Genomic DNA, 19939 nt, shown 5'->3' with positions numbered 1-19939 from the left:
AGTCCTGTTAACAGAATTATTGTGGATATCACATAGGATGGTATGAGTACAGAACTCAACAGACATTTAAATGAATGGCAGAACAACAACAATGAAAACTCTCTCCTTCCATAGAAAAATAGAAGTAAAAAAAGAAAATAAGTGGAAGTAGCTTTATTTTCACATCTATAAATAATAAATGTCAATAAATAGAATACTTAATTTGAGTCAGCCTGGTTTTAAGGGAACACAAATTAATGTATACCCCTAACACCAGTCACTGATCATTTATGTGTGTTTGTGTGTATGTGTGTGTGTGTAGGAAGGGAAGGCAGTAAGTTCAATGATCAAATATTCTAAGCTTGGAAACATATATTTGATATCAATCTCCCTTGCAAGTTTATAATGCGTATTACACTCTAAAGGATCTAAAATCCTGTAATAGAGGTTTAACTTATTTAACCCACTGTTCTCAAAATTTATTTGGTCACAGATTTCTTTTCTGTTTATATCTACTAATATCTCATGGCACTATTTTTTTTTGTTTTTTTCACAGAATGGAATTTCAGAATTTTGAGCCATATTTTATGTGTATGATGCCATAGGAACAGATCCACTTCTTCTTATTGGCAGTCATTAATTAAAGAAAATCAAATAGATTATAAGCTACAAATAGTAATTTCATTACAATTTTACAAACTTCAAGGAAGTCAGAAATTCAAAATTTGAAAACTGCTTTTCAGTAATTTTGATATGAAAGTTTGAGTTTGAAATAGAAGTTGAATTTCAAGGATATAAATGTTAGCCAACATGTAGAAATTTTTAATTCAAAGATTATATCTAAAAGCCATGTTGTAATGACTGAACATTTTAGCCATATGCTTTAGCTCTATGTGACTAAAAGTAAATAATGACGGTTGGTTATGGTCTTTGCAAGAAAAGAACTTATCTTGGTCTGAATTCAAATTGTTTATTACTTACATTCTACTATACTCTTCTTTCCTGTACACATTTATGTTAAGGCAAGAGAAACAAAGGTAAAGCATTTTCTATTATACTGCTGTATTTACTTACCTAATATTTTCACAGCATAATGAGGACTTTCTAAGACAATTCCTTCCTCTGTATCAAATATAGGGTTATCTATTCCAGTCTTTGGAGGAATTTGGGCTAGTTTCTTAAGTCTCATGGAAGAATTAAGGTCAAGTTCTTGTTTTTTCCCTTCCTCTTCTCGCCTACGCCTCATGTCTTCCTGTTGTTGCCGAATACGCTCCAACTGTGCACTTCGACGTACTGGCATCATCCTGGTGCCCAAATCTCCGGGGCAGTCAACAGCCATCTCTCGATGCTTCTGATGTTCCTCTGGTGATGCAAGATCAACATTTTTTACTTCGCTGTCTGATTCCTCAGTAACATGCCCATTCATATGGGATGTTGTCATGGTTATCTATAAAAACCTGTACCACTTTTTATAAATCAATTTCTCCTATAAAGCCAATCTCTTGATTCTGTAGTATAAAATCCATGTTACTTCAAAAAACAAAAAACAAAAAAAAAAACTTCTCACATCACATAATAATGCTATGAAATGTATCCATGAAGGAAATCTAAGGGGAAAGATGGGGGAAAAAAGTGTAAGAATTACAATATAAAAGTAGATTTTACACAGCCCACTTCCAATCTATACACAATATAGTATCTCATAAGTGTACAACATTATTTTGCTATATAGATTAAGTACTTTCCTTTCATTTTATAGATAATGCTGAGAAAATCAAGGTATTAAAAAAAATCCCCTCCCAATAATTTGAAGCATACTGTTCAATTCTACAGCTGAGAAAAATCATGTACTGGAAAGTTTAGCAAAGTGGGAAAGTAAGAAAGTTTTAAGTACTAGTCTGGTAGAGAATAGGTTGCTTAAGGTATAAAGATGTTTTGATCATCTTTGTATAGTTCTCTCAACACAGTACTTTACATTCAATTAATACAGGAGATTGAAATAACTTCCTAGTTAACTGCTAAAGAAATGGGCATAATCAAGCCATGTTGGTGGCTCACCTGAGATTAAGGTAGTATTGTGGGGGACACTTCGCTTTTAGGAGTTTATGAGATGCAGGAGATAGCAAATGAAAAAAAGAAACTTTAATTAGCAGCTAAGGCATCTATAGGATAAAATCACATTAAATGAGAAAAGGCTATGTGGGTTATCAGTCCTTATAACCAGTCACAATAAAAAAAAAATTATGAGTTAATTCTTTACGAGGATTCATTCAGAGAAAATTGTAGTATCTGTTACCACTCAAAAAATGTTAAAGTCACAGTGAACAGCAAATAAGAATATACTGGACTCAGAGACCAGAAACTGAATATTAATTCTGCCACCGCCACTTCTTCTGGTTTTAAGACTAGTCAGTTTCTCTCTCTGAACCTCAGATTTCTTTGGAAAATTTATTCACAGCCTTGTTCTGAGTTTTAAGTGAGATATTATATGCAAGTTTTAAAACTAAAAAATACACAGAAGCATAATAGTTGTTAGCATTAATTTGATTCTATTTTAAAAACCCATTATTAACCTGATTCTATTTTTTAAATCCTTCAACATATGTTATTACTTCTCAAAAGATTTATTTATTTATTTTAGACAGAAAGCATGCATGAGTTGGGGGAGGGGCAGAGGGAAAGGGAGAGAAGCAGACTCCAGGCTGATTTGCAGCCCCACTTGGGGCCAATTCCATAACCCCAAGACCACAACCCAAGCAGAAATCAAGAGCCAGACGCTCAACTGACTGAGCCACCTAGGCTCCCCACTTCAACATATTTTAGACAAGAAAAATATTTTACTGGATGACACTGGCTTTTCATCAAGCCATTTCTTAGGTATAAGTAGGCAGATTGTTTATATATGTGTAAACCCACACATTGAATCTAATTAGTCTTCTCTGTTCAAGACTTTAAAAATATTTACAATAATAAACCTACTACCTCCTTGATTGAGCATCACTTCAGTAAATAGGTTGGTTACAGCATATGCCAACTCAGCAAAAGCTGAGTTTTCAGACAATATTCCTAAAATGCCAGCCAATCTTCTCTCAAACATCTTGCCACGGACTTCTTAAACCCCACCTAGACTGAGAGGAAAACCACTAGGCCAACAGGCAGGAAAACAGGTACAAACCATATAAGCCACTAGCATTAAATTCTCACAAGAATTTTGGTAGACTTTTCTGTTTTGTATCCAAATTTTAACGTCTCTCGTTATTTATAACTATGTGATCTACACATAAATAACTTATGATAATTGGATTGCCTTCTTTTTCAGTAAAATGAGAACTATTAGAATTATATTAGGCTGTTCTTAAGTTTTATATATTGATTATATGTAATGCAAATTCAGCTTTTTTAATGTTCTCATTATAAGTAAGCACAAATGTATGTGGGAGTTACTGTAATCCTATGCTTAATTTTGATTTTAAAAGTCTAGGAGTATACATATTTCCAGAAAATTAAAACTCTCAACTTTTTCCAATTATAATATTTACTGGGGATTAAAAATCATATTTAATAATAATATATTTTTTACCTTATATGCTGGTCTACAAAATTATGATCTGAAATTAAAACTCTCAGCTTAAAAACTGTAAGGCTGTGTCCATATTCACCATAATAGATCACAGGAGGGGGGGAATTACAACTCTTGCAAAAGAGACTGGGCCAGGTGATCCGGGTCAGAGTTTTCATGCTTGGACTATTATCATGCTTGTCTTTCTGGATCTAAGTCTTTTACTCTTAGAAAAATTTCTGCAACCTGATATTAATCCGCTTAAAATACCATTTTGGTCATTCCCCTTGGAGTGTTCACAGTCTACTTGGGAGAGACAGCAAAGAAAATGAATGATTATTCTTCCCCAGTTGGTTTTTCCTCATTAGATTTTAAATTAATTAGAGATATGAGTCTGGTCTTATTTTTATACCCCCCAGTGCTTAACACAATACATATCATTTAGAGAATGTCCAGTAAGTATTTGTTCAACTAAGAATGTCAGAAATTCATAGAGGATTGCAGACCATGGACTCTGAAACTTAGTATGTGGTAAGGAGTCACAGCAAACACTCAAAACATAAGGATACATTTTTTTGAGCAATATTTCAAAGAACAACTAAAATTAGCCAGATACAAGAGTCTGTTCCAGGCAGAGGGAATCACATGACCAATAAGAATGAATAGTATGAAAACATGGCACTTTCTGAAAACAGAATAGAATGCAATAAGGCTGGATGGGACAATGGGAGCATACCATACATGAATAATGATAAAACTGGAAAGGCAAGCAGGGGGCCAGACTGAAGAGTTTAAGGACTTAGACCTTTATCCTAAAAGTATGAAGAATTATTATAGGACTTAAAGCAGAATTGACATGGTCACACTCACTTTTAGAGAAATATCAGTCTGGCAGAAGTATATTAAGATTGACTGAAGGGTGGCAATGAGACCAATTTGAAGCCAACTGTAAGGAATGTGGTCCTGAACTAAGACAGTGAGAACAAAGAAAAGTTACATTAAAAAAAATACAGGTTACAGAATTACTAGAACTTGGTGTCTGCCTTTCATATAGTAAAAAGAGGAGAGCTGAGAAAGAGGAAGCGGAGAAGGGAGTAGCAGTAGTAGCAGCAGCACTTACAACTTTAACACTTACTGAGCACTTATGTGCTGGAGAATACTGCAAACGCTTTACACAGTATTCACTCATTTAATCTTCACTACTACTCTAAAAGTAGTTCCAAATATGCCTGTTTCGTAGATGAGGAATGGGGGCTGAAGTAGGTCTTGGAGACAGAATGGAAAAATAAGCAAGAGGCCATGTGAACAAAAGGCAGGAAGATAAAAGGTGTGGGAAAAGTACAAATAGGGCAAGTTGAACTAAGATAGTCAGCTTGTACAAGAGAATAGTAGCTAGAAAGTTTGACTGGGTCCAACTTACAAAAGGCCTTAAACATAAGTCCCTAATTCTCAAGACAATAAGAAAGTCATCAAAAGATTTAGAAAAGAAGAGTGATTTGTATATAAATGTAACTGAGCATTTACTCTTGGCTAAGTACTAGGGTTATAGAGACAGGATCCCTGCCCATTAGCCTAGCTACCAAAATGTCCTATAGGGATCTAGAAATTAACATGTCCAGAGTTAAACTCATTATTTCCCTTTAATCCCCTCATATTCTCCTTAATCCTCTTCCTCCACTCTCAGTTCTAATTAATGCCATTATACCTACCCAGTAACCCAAGACAGCAAAATGTTTAAGAGAACATGCTCCAGAATCAGACTGCCTAGGATCTAATCCTTGCCTATTCTCCTTTTAAAGGTCTCAGATGAAATACATCCTCCTCCAGATTTCCATGACTCCCCAAACTGCTTATGTGCCTGCTCTGAAATCCCACAGTCCCTGTCACATCTCTGATCAAATTAGACTACAGCTATTTGTACCTATCTGTCTGTCTGCCCCATCAGACTAGAAGCCTTTAAAGGTCAGGAACCATACTGACTCAGCTCTGGATCCATGATACTGTCCAGCACAGGGACCAAGCAAACAGGGAGGTTTCAGAATAGGAACGAACCTAGGCAGTATGACTCCAGTAGCACTATCTTTGGATTACCAGATGGATGGCAAATATCCTAAGATGGAAAATACAGGAGAAGAATTAGATAGAAGAAGACAGAAATTGAAGGGTAATATGGGTTTAGTTTTGGACACATTAATTTGGTGACTGCATATGGGTATTAAGAAGGGATTGTATCTTATTCATCTCTATAACCCTGTTATCTAGCAAGGGACAAATGCTTAATGAAGTATACGAGTAAATCGCTCCTACGTTCAATACTTCTAATGGCCTTCATATTGCCCAGAGAACGGAGCTTCAACTCACAAGGTAAATCAAAACTTTCTAACTTTATCTTTTACTATTTTCCAACACAAACTTTCTAAGTTTGCTTCCTCATTTGTGCCTATTGCATATTTTTTTCTTCCTGCCTAAATGCAAGATTTACCACAAGTCCCCATTTCCTTCAAGAAATCTTTCCAGACCACCTCGGTTAAATAATGATCTCACCAAACAACACTCCAAAAGACTTTATAATGGTCACAAGTTAATTCATGAGGCCATAAAAGATTCAGAAGTCCAGGATCAAAGAAACATTATGCTATGTCCCATAGCTCTAGCATCAAGATCATTTTAATATTTAAACAGGCAAACCACGCATGAATACTCTAGCTCATACATGTAGTCAATACATATCAATAAAATGTGGCAATCCAAAGGAATTATACTCTCCCTCTCCAAAACATACACATACACATACACACACACACACACACACACACACACACACACACACACACACGCCCCAAGCAAAAGTAAAAGAGAAAAAGAAAAAGAAAAAAGTCTTTTGTGTGACAATTCAGAAGCTGGTAATTAACTGAACTAGATGTGTAAATAAAAGACCACCTTATGCAGGTAATATAGTTACAGGTTCCTGGCCCTAATTATACACTGCCTTTAAAATGCCTCAAAAACCCGCATTTCACATCCTCATCAGAGTCCCAGCTCATACTCCCACCCAAGAAAAAATAAAAATAAAAAAGAAGTCAAAACTCTTTACATAGTCCAAAAAACAAGAAAACTGATTTTCAGGTTGGCAGGCCAAAGCTGTTTCAATGCTAATTTCAAACCAATTGGGGAGAGAAAGAGATTTGCTTAAGTGAGTTGGCTATAGGAGATGGGGGTAAAAGGAAGCTAAATAAGTTTCAAATAATTAAAAAAGATTGAGATTGGGGGACCTGAAATAGCTTGAAGAATACAGGCCCACTGAAAACTCCACACCAAGAAGCAGAACCATTTGTGTGACAGTGGGGGAACATGAAGATGGTCGTCAACACTAGTGTCCAGAACTCTAGATTTTTTTTTTTTTCAATTCATCCTTCCTGCCTTCTCCCACAAGCAACGGCTTTTGACTAGCAGCTGGGAAGTCTCATTTTAAGTGATCAGCATTCCTCCGACATTCTAAGAAGTTGGACTATTTGTTTCCATAGAAACAGCTTTGTCAGCTAACTGAAGACTCAGGCCAAGAATAGTGAAAAGAACTTACGTTATGCAAATTGGAAAGATCTTGTCTACTATCCTCTTAGTTTTTCTTCTCTGGTTTTTCACAGAACTCAGGCTAACTTTCTTACTCTGTAAAACAGAGGAGAGACAATCAAGTGTAAAGGTCAGCAGTATTTTTCAGGGAGAAAGAGTGAGAGAGAAAGATTAATTTAATATATCTAATTGTTCGCAGATGGCTAGGATTTCTTGGTATGAAATAGTAAAAATGTAAATCCCCCCCAATATTTAATGGATATCAATTAAAATCAATGTAAATTACCTGAAATCAGTGAGGAAAAAGAAGTACGCATAACTGGTAAGACCCTTTGCAGATTATTTTTAATGATACCTTTTGACCTCTAGGGTAAGGTTCAAACAAAAATGCAGTTTACATATTTTCTTTGTTTTAACTACGACTTCTGGATCAATTTTAAATATTATGAATAGCTTATGATGCTGAGAAAATGAGAAGGATCCAAAAAGATACAACAGAATTTGACAGACAGGAACCATAGTTAATTCAGAGGGGGAAATTTTCATGCTACACTGGACCAAGACAGGAGAGGATCCTGCTGTCCTAACGGAGCCTACATTTCGGCAAAGTAACAGATAATAAAGAGCAAACATGATTAGATGACTTCAGATAAAGAGCTAGAGAGAAAGTGAAACTAACACAATAAACAGTGATGTTTGGAAGGGGCAGCATTAGATAAGAAGGCCAGGGAAGGCCTATTTTAGGAGGTGATATTTGCACTGAGACCCAAATGACAAAAAAAAAAAAAAAAATGAGTCAGCTGCAGGAAGATCCAGAAATAAAGGGTTCTAGGTTGAGGGAACAGAAAGTACATTTCTATAGGGATATTACCAGGAATCTCAATTTCAACATATCCCAAACTGACCTCAACTTCTTCCCTACTGTTGTTAATTATACCACTATGTCCAAGATCTTGATCTTATTAAAGCCCTATTATTTAGTCAGTTGCTAAGATCTGTGGATTGTACAAAGTTTTTAGAATCCATTGAAGGGTGGCAAAATATGCCACCCCAAAATATCCCACTAGAAGATCACGTTCAGAGAATGAAAAGGCATGCTAAAAAAAAAAAGAGAGAGAGAAACATTTGCCAAAAAAAAATTCTTTTTTTAAAGATTTTATTTATTTATTTGACAGAGAGAGATTGCCAGCGAGAGAGGGAACACAAGCAAGGGGAGTGGGAGAGGAAGAAGCAGGCTCATAGTGGAGGAGCCTGATGTGGGACTCGATCCCAGAACGCTGGGATCACGCCCTGAACTGAAGGCAGCCGCTTAACGACTGCGCCACCCAGGTGCCCCAATATTTGCAAAATATTTATGTCCACTATAAACACTCTTACAACTATCATTAAGTCAAAAAATCCAATTTTTTAAAAAAGGGCAAGAGGTTTGGCCATTTCACCAAAGAAGATATACAAGTGGCAGAAAATGAACATTTGGAAAGATACTCAAACTAATTTTTTAAAAGACTTTATTTATTAGAGAGAGAAAATGAGAAAGCAAGAGCAGGAAGGAGTGGCAGAAGGAAAAGGAGAAGCAGACTCCCCACTGAGCAGTGAGTCTGACATGGGGCTCCATCCCAGGACCCTGGGATCATGACCTGAGCTGAAGGCAGATGCTTAATCGACTGAGCCACCCAGGCACCCCGTTGAAATAATTAATTTTTTAAAAAAGACTAATGTATATTCATATATATTGTATATTCAAAACAATTCATATATTCATATCATATAAAAAAACCCGCAAAATGAAAGAATGGCCCATATACCATCTTCTCAAAGAAGAAACTTTAGCTATATCTAAAACTAAGTAAATACAAGTTAAAACTCAAATATATTTGGGCTAATCATGCAAAGTATTTAGCTCAGAAGTTATTACAGACAACTTTTTTTTTTCTTTTTAAATTCAGTGAGAAAATGCACCATTTGCTTATATCAAACACAAAGTTGAAGTCTTTGAAGACTGCAAATTCTCAGGAGGAACTGGTTAAAAGCCAAACAGTATCAAAGATATCAAATGGTTGGTTACTTGAACTCCCCATTATCACCTTCAACAACTTGGTAATAAAAGATTAAACGAGCCCAAAAGGTTAGTCAAGTTTTTGAAAAGGTACTAGGATTAAAGGTAATCTATAACATTTTCAAACTGACCAGAAATGGATTTTTAAACATGTGGGATAAAATTACTTGTGATATGGCTTTCCAGTAGATTGCTACCAATCAAGAATATATATGGCCTAGTTGGAGAACAAGAACAGTCTTGATAAGGAACAGAGCCAGTGTAAGAGATAGAAGATAAAGCCAGAGTTCACTCTGGATGCTAAGCTAAATTGTTTGAATTTTCTCCCATATGCAATGGGAAACTATGGGTTTCTGAGTTTAAAAAAAAGAACCAAAAATTGGCTTTTTAGAAAGTTAAATCTACACTGTAACCAGAGTTGACCAGGGGAAATGTAAGTAGAGCAGCCAATAGAGATAATGTTTTAATACTTTATGCATGAGCGGATAAAGGAAGTAGCAGAAAGAATGAAAAAGGGATAACTTCAAACAATGGTTATTATAAAGGATGACTTGACAGGATTTGGAGACCAGCAGCCAAATATAATTCTAAAATATTGAGCATGACAATTGAACCTGGGAGAAATTATGGAATCTTAAAATAGAAGAATTCAGAGAGTAAGACTTTTCTCCTTGGGAGGCTGAGGAGGAGGATGGGGAGAATTGGAAAGATGAAAAATTCCATTTGAAAGGGTAATTTTTGGCAGGCTGTTAACTGCTAGATAGGGAAACCAAAGAGAATAGGCTAGAAATGAAAATATGTAAGTAATTTACATATTCATAACTTACATTTGTAAAGTTTTTCAGTTTCCATAATAAATTCAAGCATATTATCTCATTTGATCTCTCTCCAGTTTCCCTGAAAGGTATGCAGGTGAGATATCTCCGTTTTCCAGAAGATACATAGACATTGCAAGTTAAGTCACAAAGCTACAGGTAACAGAACAGAAACTAAAGTCCAGATCAGTGAACCCTTATGTGAATCCACGGTGCAATGTCAGTTATTTCTCTAAGATGAAACCACCCTGACTACATGCTTCTTCCAAAAATCACATAATTACATCATTCTTTTATTTTTAAAATATGATTAGAGAGAATTCATCTTTTCTCTACAACTGACTGCTTCATAAAATGACACAGTAATTAATTTCACATATATTAATAGACTATAAGTTTACTGTAACACTAGACTCTGGTAGCATGACATCTATTGCTCAAAGCTTCTAAATATTCAGCGAAGGAGAGGTAGTCAAGTGGAGAAATGGTAGAAATGCATATAAATTTCTCATCTGAAAACTGACACTAAGCTACAAACATTTCAGTTTCCTAGTGACATTTTAAAAATATTATTCTCTACTCTGTATTGCTCCAATTTCAGTATGTGATGCCAAACTGAGCCACATGTCCTACCTTGACAAACTTTTTAATAATAAAATATTAACTTACATCTTGAAAAATGAATACCATAAAAATAAAACAGACTAAACAGACTAATCATGTGACATAAATTAGCTATCCCTCAGGGTCAAATTTAAGTATTGCAAATCGTAACTGTAATATCCCTAAATATGTTAATAATTAATTATACCAACTCACATAAATTCTCCCTCTATAATATCTCACATATACCCCTAGCTTCTCATACCACTACCTTAAATCATATTCATATTATCTCTCTCATGAGTTTTTCTATGAACTTAAAGTCACCCCAATCTTGGTCTGGATCCAGTTGCCATTTACTTTGCATAAATGACCCTTGAATAACATGGGGGTTAAAAGTTACTATTAACAGCCTACCGATGACAGGAAGCCTTACTGATAATATACACAGTTGATTAGCATGTATTTTTTATGCTACATGTATCATATACTCTATCCTTACAATAAAGTAAGCTAGAGAAAAGAAAATGTTACTAAGAAAATCGTAAGGAAAAGAAAACACATTTATATAGGATTATACTGTATTTATCAGGAAAAAAAAAAAACCTGCAAACAAGTGACCCAGGCAGTTCTAACCTGTGTTGTCCAAGGGTCAGCTGTACTGCTGAATAAATTTTCCTGAAGCACACCTATTATTATGGCTATCCCTTTTCAAAAGTTTTTGTTGCCTTTCCGTTTTCTTAAGCTACTGTTTACCACAGGTCTACTATGTACCATTCAACCACTGTACTAAGTACCTAGTGTGCATTATCTCATTTAACCCTCACAACCATCTCCTTGCTGAATTTTCTAACTTATCTTAGTAAAGACACTAACTTGTCCAATGTCAAAAGCTAAATGGCACAGCTGGGCCTCAAACTGAATTCTGTTTGACTCCAGGGTACATTAACAACTTCTAGAAAACCCATTTCAAGTTCCTTAGCCTGTCATTCAAATGGCTCCCCTTGAATTAGTCCTAGAATACTTTCCCCTGTTTCTCCCTCATCTTCCGAATCAAACTACTTGCTATTTCCAGTACAAGCCCTGCAATTTCCCACCTCCACAGCTCTGACATATTTGTTTCTTATACCCAGAAAAAAAAAATCCTTCCTGTTCAATTCTTTATCTGTTAAAATTTCCCTCTACCATTAAGAGTCTTATGAAATCCTCCTTACTCCTGCCTGCTCCCATCCACAACCTACACTTCTAGGGTACTTAATCTATGCCCCTCCTGTAGCATTTATTTATATATTTCCTTCTCCCCATAAGTTATATTTCCCTTTTTAGTTGAATCACTAATATACTCCCATACATTCTGGTAGAAGAATCAATATACTCTTTAATGTACATATTCAAATAAATCAGGTAACCTATCAATTTCTTCCTTTTTTTTTTTTTAAGTTATATCCTTTCTGGAGTCCTCCATTCTCTAGTTTTAAGCTAGATATTTTCTTTGTGCCCAGATTCACTCATCCTTTTCCATTTGCTCCACGTCTAAGAATGCTTCCCCACACACACTGCATTACTCCTGTTTTCTTATCTTCTAGCTTCTGGTGGGCTTGGCTAGGGAGAAGTACCCATTGGGAGGGAGGTGAGAGGGCTGGGTTCTTTTTACCCCCAGCTTCCTCCTGTGATTTGGCAGAGGTTATGTTCCTCTAAAGCCACAGTTCCCACTAGGTGGCTCCTCTCCTCTAAAGCCACAGTTCCCACTAGGTGGCTCCTCTCCTCTAAAGCCACAGTTCCCACTAGGTGGCTCCTCTTCTAAGGTAGTAACTCTGGTAAATTCCAGTTAACTACTCTCTTACTTAGCCTATTCAGGCTTCAGCTTAGTAGGCATCCCGCTGTTGCTAACCGTGAGATGCTTCTTAGTTCCCCTTAACTCAACGACCCACCCACATCTTTGTAAACGATCCCTTCATTAAACTCTCTTCCATTGCTCAGGTTGATTTCGCCATCTGTTTTCTGCATGGGATCTGACAAAAACATGCTCCAGTCTGAATTTATTCTCTACATCTTCACTCATTCATCTTTATCCTAAGAAATTCTCCTTACCTCTTTCCTCTTCATCTACTCCCTACTCCTTGAGAGACCTCCAAAAGCTTCCTAAGAAAGGTACAAGGGGGTAAATTTCTTAAGACCTTGATTTACTTGGTACCAGAACAGATTATATCTTCTTTGAGTTATTCTTTTGCATCCTTGCCCCCAACCTTAATACCTCACAGCTTCTCATTACTTCTGGGTCTGGTTTTTGTTGTTCTCCCCAAGGAAATATTTATAGTGGGAGTGACCCTTTTCTTCCAATTAGAGTAGGAAGAAAAACAAGTAGCATAAATGTGTAAAAATATTTACCTTGGTGTAAGGTTTCTGTGTGTCTGTGTGAGTGACCAATCATGTCCTGTGTTGGAAACAACAAAGGAAAACAGACATTATGTACTGTTTCTCTACAAACCAGTACAATGCTATAAAGAACAATTCTGCAAAGTCTACCAAAAATTTGAAATAAACCTTTGATCTATCAGTTCTTTTTCTAGAAATCTATCCCATAAAGTATCTTTGGAACAATAAGTATGTTAATCTATGTTTTCAACTGTAAATTTAATAAAATCTAAATGCAGATCAAGTATTTCCAACGAAAATTTATCATTCTAATTGAGATGTGCCATCAGTGTAAAATACACACTGGATTTCAAAGACTCCATATGGACAAAAAAGTGGATGTAACACATCTCATTAATTATTTTTAATGTATGTGGAGATGGTAATATTTTATATATTATGTTAAATAAAATATTCCATTAAACAAATTTCAACTGTTTCTTTTAAAATTTTTTAATGTGGCTGCTAGGGTTGAAGTTCTGTATGAGCCGACATGGAACAAAAGCAAGTGAACAAAGACAGCTTCAGAATGGTGTTTATATGTCATATCACTTTTACAAATGCATATAAAGAATGTTTATAAAGTTATTAACAAGAAACCTAGAAGAATATGCACAATACTGTTTTCACTTAATCTCTCTGAAAAAGCAAAGATAACAGACCTTACTTTTTTACTTGCACTTATGTACTATTTGAGTATCTTATAAAATGTTGACCAAAATAAATGTGTTACTTTTATAATTTAGAGGAAAAACACAAAGATATTACCTTTTTGAAAGGAAAAAAATCCACTGAAACTTTAAATTACAACTACCTTTTTAAAGTCTATACAAATTAGCAGCAGCAACAAAGACAGGCCTTTCAGGAGTTCTGGAATCTTTTCACAAAAAGAAGTAATCAAAATATGATCCCCACAGCCCTGAACAATTTCATAAATACAACAATAAAATAAGAATTCCTTAAAAAAGAAAGAAAGAATTCTTAAAGCACTTAAGCAATCATTAGGAGCATGACTCTTTCGTACTCAGGACTTCCTCTATCACACAATGAATGCAATACATCTTTAATTTAAAAAGGAGAGGAAACCAGTTTACCATAAGAATAAGAGCAATAATTACAAGGACAATTTCAAAAGGGACCACCTACACTTTAAAATATAAAAGGTTCATAATTTTGATTGTATTGATTCTTTCATCATAATAATAATGCACAATCACAAACTCTCAAAAAATCCCAATTAACCAGACTCACAGGACTATTACTTTGCTTTCCTGATACCTATTTCTAGGCCTACTCCACATAGATTTTCTCCATCCCCTTTAATCTTGGGTGCCAATCCTTTAGTCAATTACTTTCCCTGAAACATATACCACGAGTTTCAGGTCTGTAAAAACACACTGTTAAGAGATTCCAACTTTTGACCTCAAGTGATTTACAGCTTACTAGGAAAAAAAATATGCTTTAAAGGTCAGCAAATTAGTAGATGATTACCTCTACCTAGATGGCTTATTGGTATGCAATTCAACAACTAGCCATAAAAAAATGAGAGAACAGTTTGCCTTGTCATTAAAAAACTACCTATTAACCATTTCTGAGTTATCAGAACAAGACTATTAAGCAAAATTGACAATACTCATATCTATTGCAATCTACAAATAAGACTAAAGAAGGAACAACGGAGAGTATTTTCAGGACCAAAAGTAGGGTTGTATCATAAGAGAAGGCAAGAAGAATCTAAGGAGACTGATGATACAAACATCACCAAGTTTAGAATCCATTGAACTTTTAGTACTTCTGTACTGCTGATGGAGGGCATGAATAACGTTCTGACTTTGACCAGATAGTATGAGAAGGCAAGAAAACATAAGGGGAATATTATGCAACAAGAGAAATAAGAACAAAAGGTCAATTTTAAAGATTACTGTACTCCAAATCCTGGAGCTAAAAACGGTTGCTTAAATATACTTTCATTCAATAATGTAAGTATCCAGTTGGTACAAAATCTTGGATAGTCGACAAGAAGATATTGCTAAGGCACAATCTTTATCCTTTAGAAACTTAAAAATCTAGTATGGAAATCAGATAAGCAAATAAATAAAACCCGTATATATTGCAATGCTCTTTGATAACTGCTGTACTACAACTGCAGGAAATGCTACAAGAATTACATGCAGAGTAAGAGCATCCTATGAAAACTTGTAGAAATCGGAAAGAACGTAAGAGACAGATATGAAAGGCGTCCATCACACAACAGGGAAAAAAAGTAAACAAGATATTAAGACAAGCACATTGATACTTGTAAAATTTGACCAATTTTTTATTTAAATATAAGACTTTAAATTATGATAATGAAACTCAATTCTGTGAATACCTATCTAAAAATGTGTAGTAAAAATGACCTAGTGAAAAGCATTCTAGAATGACGGAGTCAGTAAGAGAAACTGATAAAACCAAGTAAAACTTGGGACACCTGGGTGGCTCAGTTGGTGAAGCGTCTGCCTTCAGCTTAGGTCATGATCCCAGGGTTCTAGATCGAATCCCCACATTGGGCTTTTTTTTTTTTTTTAAGATTTTATTTATTTATTTGACAGAGAGAGACAGCCAGCGAGAGAGGGAACACAAGTAGGGGGAGTGGGAGAGGAAGAAGCAGGCTACCAGCTGAGAAGCCTGATGCGGGGCTCAAACCCAGAACCCCGGGATCATGCCCTGATCCAAAGGCAGACGCTTAAAGACTGCGCCACCCAGGCGTCCCACATTGGGCTCCGTGCTCAACTGTGAGCCTGCTGCTCCCTCTGCCTGCCGTTCCCCCTGCTTGCGCTCTCTCTTCGACAAACAAATAAAATCTTCAAAAAAAAAAAAAAAAAGAACAACTTGGTCTCACTACATAAGTAAGCTGTTTTTAAATAAGGCAACATTATTTCCCCCACTGACTTCCACTGTTATTTCAGAGATGAAAAGAACTTTATTTCAACACACAATTACAATTCTTCATCATTGACTCAAGTCTATGACACCTGATTCACATAATTCCTATAAAATTGCTTAACCAGGTTATTGATAATCACACAATCTACTCAAAATATATTAAAATATAATTTATTAAAATGCAGTTCACTGCTATTCCATGTGAATATCACAAACTAGGCTTGTATTCTACCTACCTCTTATCTAACATTTATGAAATGCTTAATACACACCAAAGCACTATGCTTAAACTTTTTTTTTTTTTAAAGTAGGCTCCACACCCAGCATGGAGCCCAACTCGGGGCTTGAACTCAAGACCCTGAGATCAAGACCTGAGCCAAGATCAAGAGTCAGATGCTTAACTAAGTCACCCAGATGCCCCTATGCTAACCGCTCTTGATATGGCATCTCAGTTAATCCTCAAAATAAGGCTCAGAAGGGGATCACAATATGCCACCCCAAAATGTGGCACTTTGACATAAGGATTCTTTTGAGCTAAAGGCAATTAAGAAACAGCAGACACAGAGGGGGGGAAACTCTGGGCTCTCCCCTTATCCAGCTAAAAAGCAGGGCATAAGTTTCCTTTTGTAAAGGAAGGAAGTTTCCTTTTGTAAAGGAAGGACTCTTAATCCTGGGAGGTTACTCTCATCAATGGAGAAGGCACCAACTTAAATCTGTATAACAAACCTTATTAAAATAAATTTTATCTTCCATTAGTTTCCCCACACATTTACCTTCCCAAAATTTACATCCCCTAAAGGCCTAAATGTCTTTTCCTTTTTCTTGTTACTCCTCCACAATTTATTGCTCAGTCTCACTGCTTCTTTGGGGTCAATTCCTTTCTATGAAGGTCTCCATATGCACAGTTAGCAATAGGTCATTTTTCCTGTTAATCTGTCTTTTGTCTCAGTGAACCTAGGTGGATAGATAACGTTTTTTCCTCCTCTACATTATTCTGAATCAGGCACTAATACAATTCCCATTCTGCAAATAAGGAGTCAAGGCTTTGATAAGTTACGTGCCCAGAGTCACACCCAAGACAAGAAGGTATTACAGCCTAAGTCTGACTCTACAGCCTGAGAACGTAATGCCTGTCAGTAAAGACCCTAGGAAAAGCAAGAAAAAGCCATTAGCAAATTTATGTCTGTATCTATATCTTTATAGAGAAAGTTAATCAAGAACATGTGAAAGTTAGACACCCCCATTAAACACATTTATGGCCGACGTGGGATAAACGGAATTGTTTTGAATCTCAAATTCCATCACATTATAGGGGGTGACTAGGTTAGAAGAGTCTCTGGTATTAAGCTCACAAGCAAAGCTGAAGTTTAAACAAGTAAGCGATAAAAGTGCAAACTGGGAACAAGCATCTACTCTGTGCCATATTAAGCAGTGAGATAAGAAGATAAAGAAAACAGCTCCTACCCTTAAGGAGCTTGCAATTTACAGGTTCAAGATTCTTCACTTTAAATCAAGTACATCTTAAACACTAAATCAAAAATAAAAAAATTGCTCTTCTCAAAAAGATTTTCATTTTACCAAAAAGACACTGTTAAAAGAAGCCTTAAGACAGGCTAAAATACAGGCAAAGTAGAAAAATCTAAGGGCTTTGGAGTCAAATAAACTGAATTCAAATCCTTACTATCACTTGCAGTAAGACTTTGGATAAAACAGTTAATCTCTCTGAGCCTGTTTCCTCATTTGTAAAATGGAGAATACTGATAAAAACCTTACAATGTAGCAATTAATATTTAAAATATATACAAAGGATATACATACTCCATAATACATTAAGAGAAAGGGCATGGAATACTGTTCTAGCAAGGGTTATGGGGAAGCAAAAAATACTGTGATTCAGCCAAATGAATTACTACTCTTACCATGAAGTCCAAGTGTAAAAGGAAAAGCTATAATGTATAAATGGGTAAGGTATATAAGGAACACTGTCCCTTCAAGATGCCCGCAAAGAATTATCAAATTTCCTTTCATTAACTCTTAAGTATCTATTGATTACTTTTAAAGTGAATCATTATTTTGAAAAACACCTGCAGGTCACTTGTATAGTTCTTAGATCAATCACCTGGGTTAGAGGTTTAAATCTGGGGTTCACAACTTAATTTCCATAAATCCCCTGATACTATATACACAACATTGTGTGTTTCTGGGGAAGCGTCCAAAGAACCATCAGATTTGCAAAACATTAACAGTAGTTAAATGTGCAATTCCATTAGTAATGAAGTGGAATTTATACAATTTCCAGCAGAGTGTACTCATAGGAGGCAATGATTTTAAATGAATGCAGTCTTTTTTTTTTTTTTTAAAGATTTTATTTATTTGACAATTTGAGAGAGAGAGAGATAGTGAGAGAGAGCACGAGCTGGGAGGAGAGGAAGAAGCATGCTCCTGAGAACAGGGAGCCTGATGTGGGGCTGGGTCCCAGGACCCTAGGATCATGACCTGAGCCAAAGGCAGATGCTTAGCAGACTGAGCCACCCAGTACCTCAAATGAATGCAGTCTTAAATGAACTTTTGAAGCACACAAGCAAAATACAGAAAGCCTACTTCTTAGGTCAAATCAAAGTAATGCATTTTTTAAAAAGCTTTTTACTTATTTGAGAGAGCGAGCGAGCACTGGAGAGAGTGTGCACGTGAGGGGGGAGGAGCAGGGGGAAGGGATAGGGACAAGCAGACTTGCTGCTTGAGCACGGATCCCACCACCCTGAGGGCAAGACCTGAGCCGATATCAAGAGTTGGATGCTAACCCACTGAGCCACCCAGGCGGCCCCAAAGTAATGCATTTTAAGTGACATTATCAACCATTTTCTGTGACAATGTAAAACCCACAAAATATATTTCAAGACAAATTCTCAAATTCTTTATGTGAAGTTTCTGATACTATTGTGAAGCCAAGCAATTATAACTTAAATTAAATACAAACACAATTATTTCTAATTCTTATTCTAATAATTTCTAATATTTGGAATAACTATTTAGATATGCTACAAACTGTAAAAAACCTGAATGTCCTTAATTATTTCATATCTGTCGATTTGTCACAAAGCATTGTGCAGTAATAAAACTGGATGAGAAGTATCTACTATATGCCAGACAATTTCGCTCTGTGCCTTCCATACTTTATTTTAACCTTTTCAACCACCTTCTGAGGTGGCTACATGTTATGGATGAGGAAACTGAGAGCTTGGCTGGGAATTACAGCATGACTAACTTCCCAATTCAGCTGATCCTAACGCTCTTTTCACTACATTACTACAATTATTTTAGTTTCTCCTGCTGACTTTTTCCGTAAAACAAAAGTTGGCAAACTAAGCCCACAGGTCAAATCAGGCACATGCTATTTTTTTTTTTTAATGATTTTTTATTATATTATGTTAGTCACCATACAGTACATCCCCGGCTTCCGATGTAAAGTTCGATGCTTCATTAGTTGCGTATAACACCCAGTGCACCATGCAATACGTGCCCTCCTTACTACCCATCACCGGTCTATCCCATTCCCCCACCCCCCTCCCCTCTGAGGCCCCCAGTTTGTTTCTCATAGTCCATAGTCTCTCACGTTTCATTTCCCCTTCTGATTACCCCCCTTTCTTTATCCCTTTCTTCCCCTAGTTCTTATGTTCCATAGATGAGAGAAATCATATAATTGTTTTTCTCTGCTTGACTTATTTCACTTAGCATTTTTTCCTCCAGTGCCATCCATGTTGCAGCAAATGTTGAGAATTCATTCTTTCTGATAGCTGAGTAATATTCCATTGTATATATGGACCACAACTTCTTAATCCAGTCATCTGTTGAAGGGCATCTTGGCTCCTTCCACGATTTAGCTATTGTGGACATTGCTGCTATGAACACTGGGGTGCATATGGCCCTTCTCTTAATTACGTCTGTATCTTTGGGGTAAACACCCAGTAGTGCAATGGCTGGGTCATAGGGTAGCTCAATTTTTAACTTTTTAAGGGA

At 36.0% G+C, this 19939-nt stretch overlaps 1 protein-coding gene across 11 annotated transcripts in view; it reads right to left on the bottom strand.

The window, feature by feature from the left end:
- The window catches only part of MPP5 (membrane palmitoylated protein 5), a 76862-nt gene that overhangs the window by 47974 nt on the left and 8949 nt on the right, over positions 1-19939 (bottom strand). For 3 of the 11 annotated variants that reach the window (XM_034642853.1, XM_011232141.3, XM_034642858.1), the window contains exons 2-3: positions 7119-7204; positions 1054-1586 (exon numbers count right to left, since the gene is read on the bottom strand). In XM_034642853.1, coding sequence (XP_034498744.1) covers positions 1054-1420 — 367 coding nt within the window. In that variant the 5' untranslated portion in view covers positions 1421-1586; positions 7119-7204. Of the gene's footprint in view, positions 1-1053; positions 1587-7118; positions 7205-12970; positions 13017-19939 lie in introns of all 11 variants that reach the window. The other 8 variants (XM_034642852.1, XM_019805804.2, XM_034642856.1 and 5 more) reach the window with 5 other exon arrangements.

Source organism: Ailuropoda melanoleuca, chromosome 14, assembly GCF_002007445.2.
Source record: "Ailuropoda melanoleuca isolate Jingjing chromosome 14, ASM200744v2, whole genome shotgun sequence".
Taxonomy (NCBI): Eukaryota; Metazoa; Chordata; class Mammalia; order Carnivora; family Ursidae; genus Ailuropoda; species Ailuropoda melanoleuca.
This window is presented reverse-complemented; position numbering and strand designations above follow the sequence as displayed.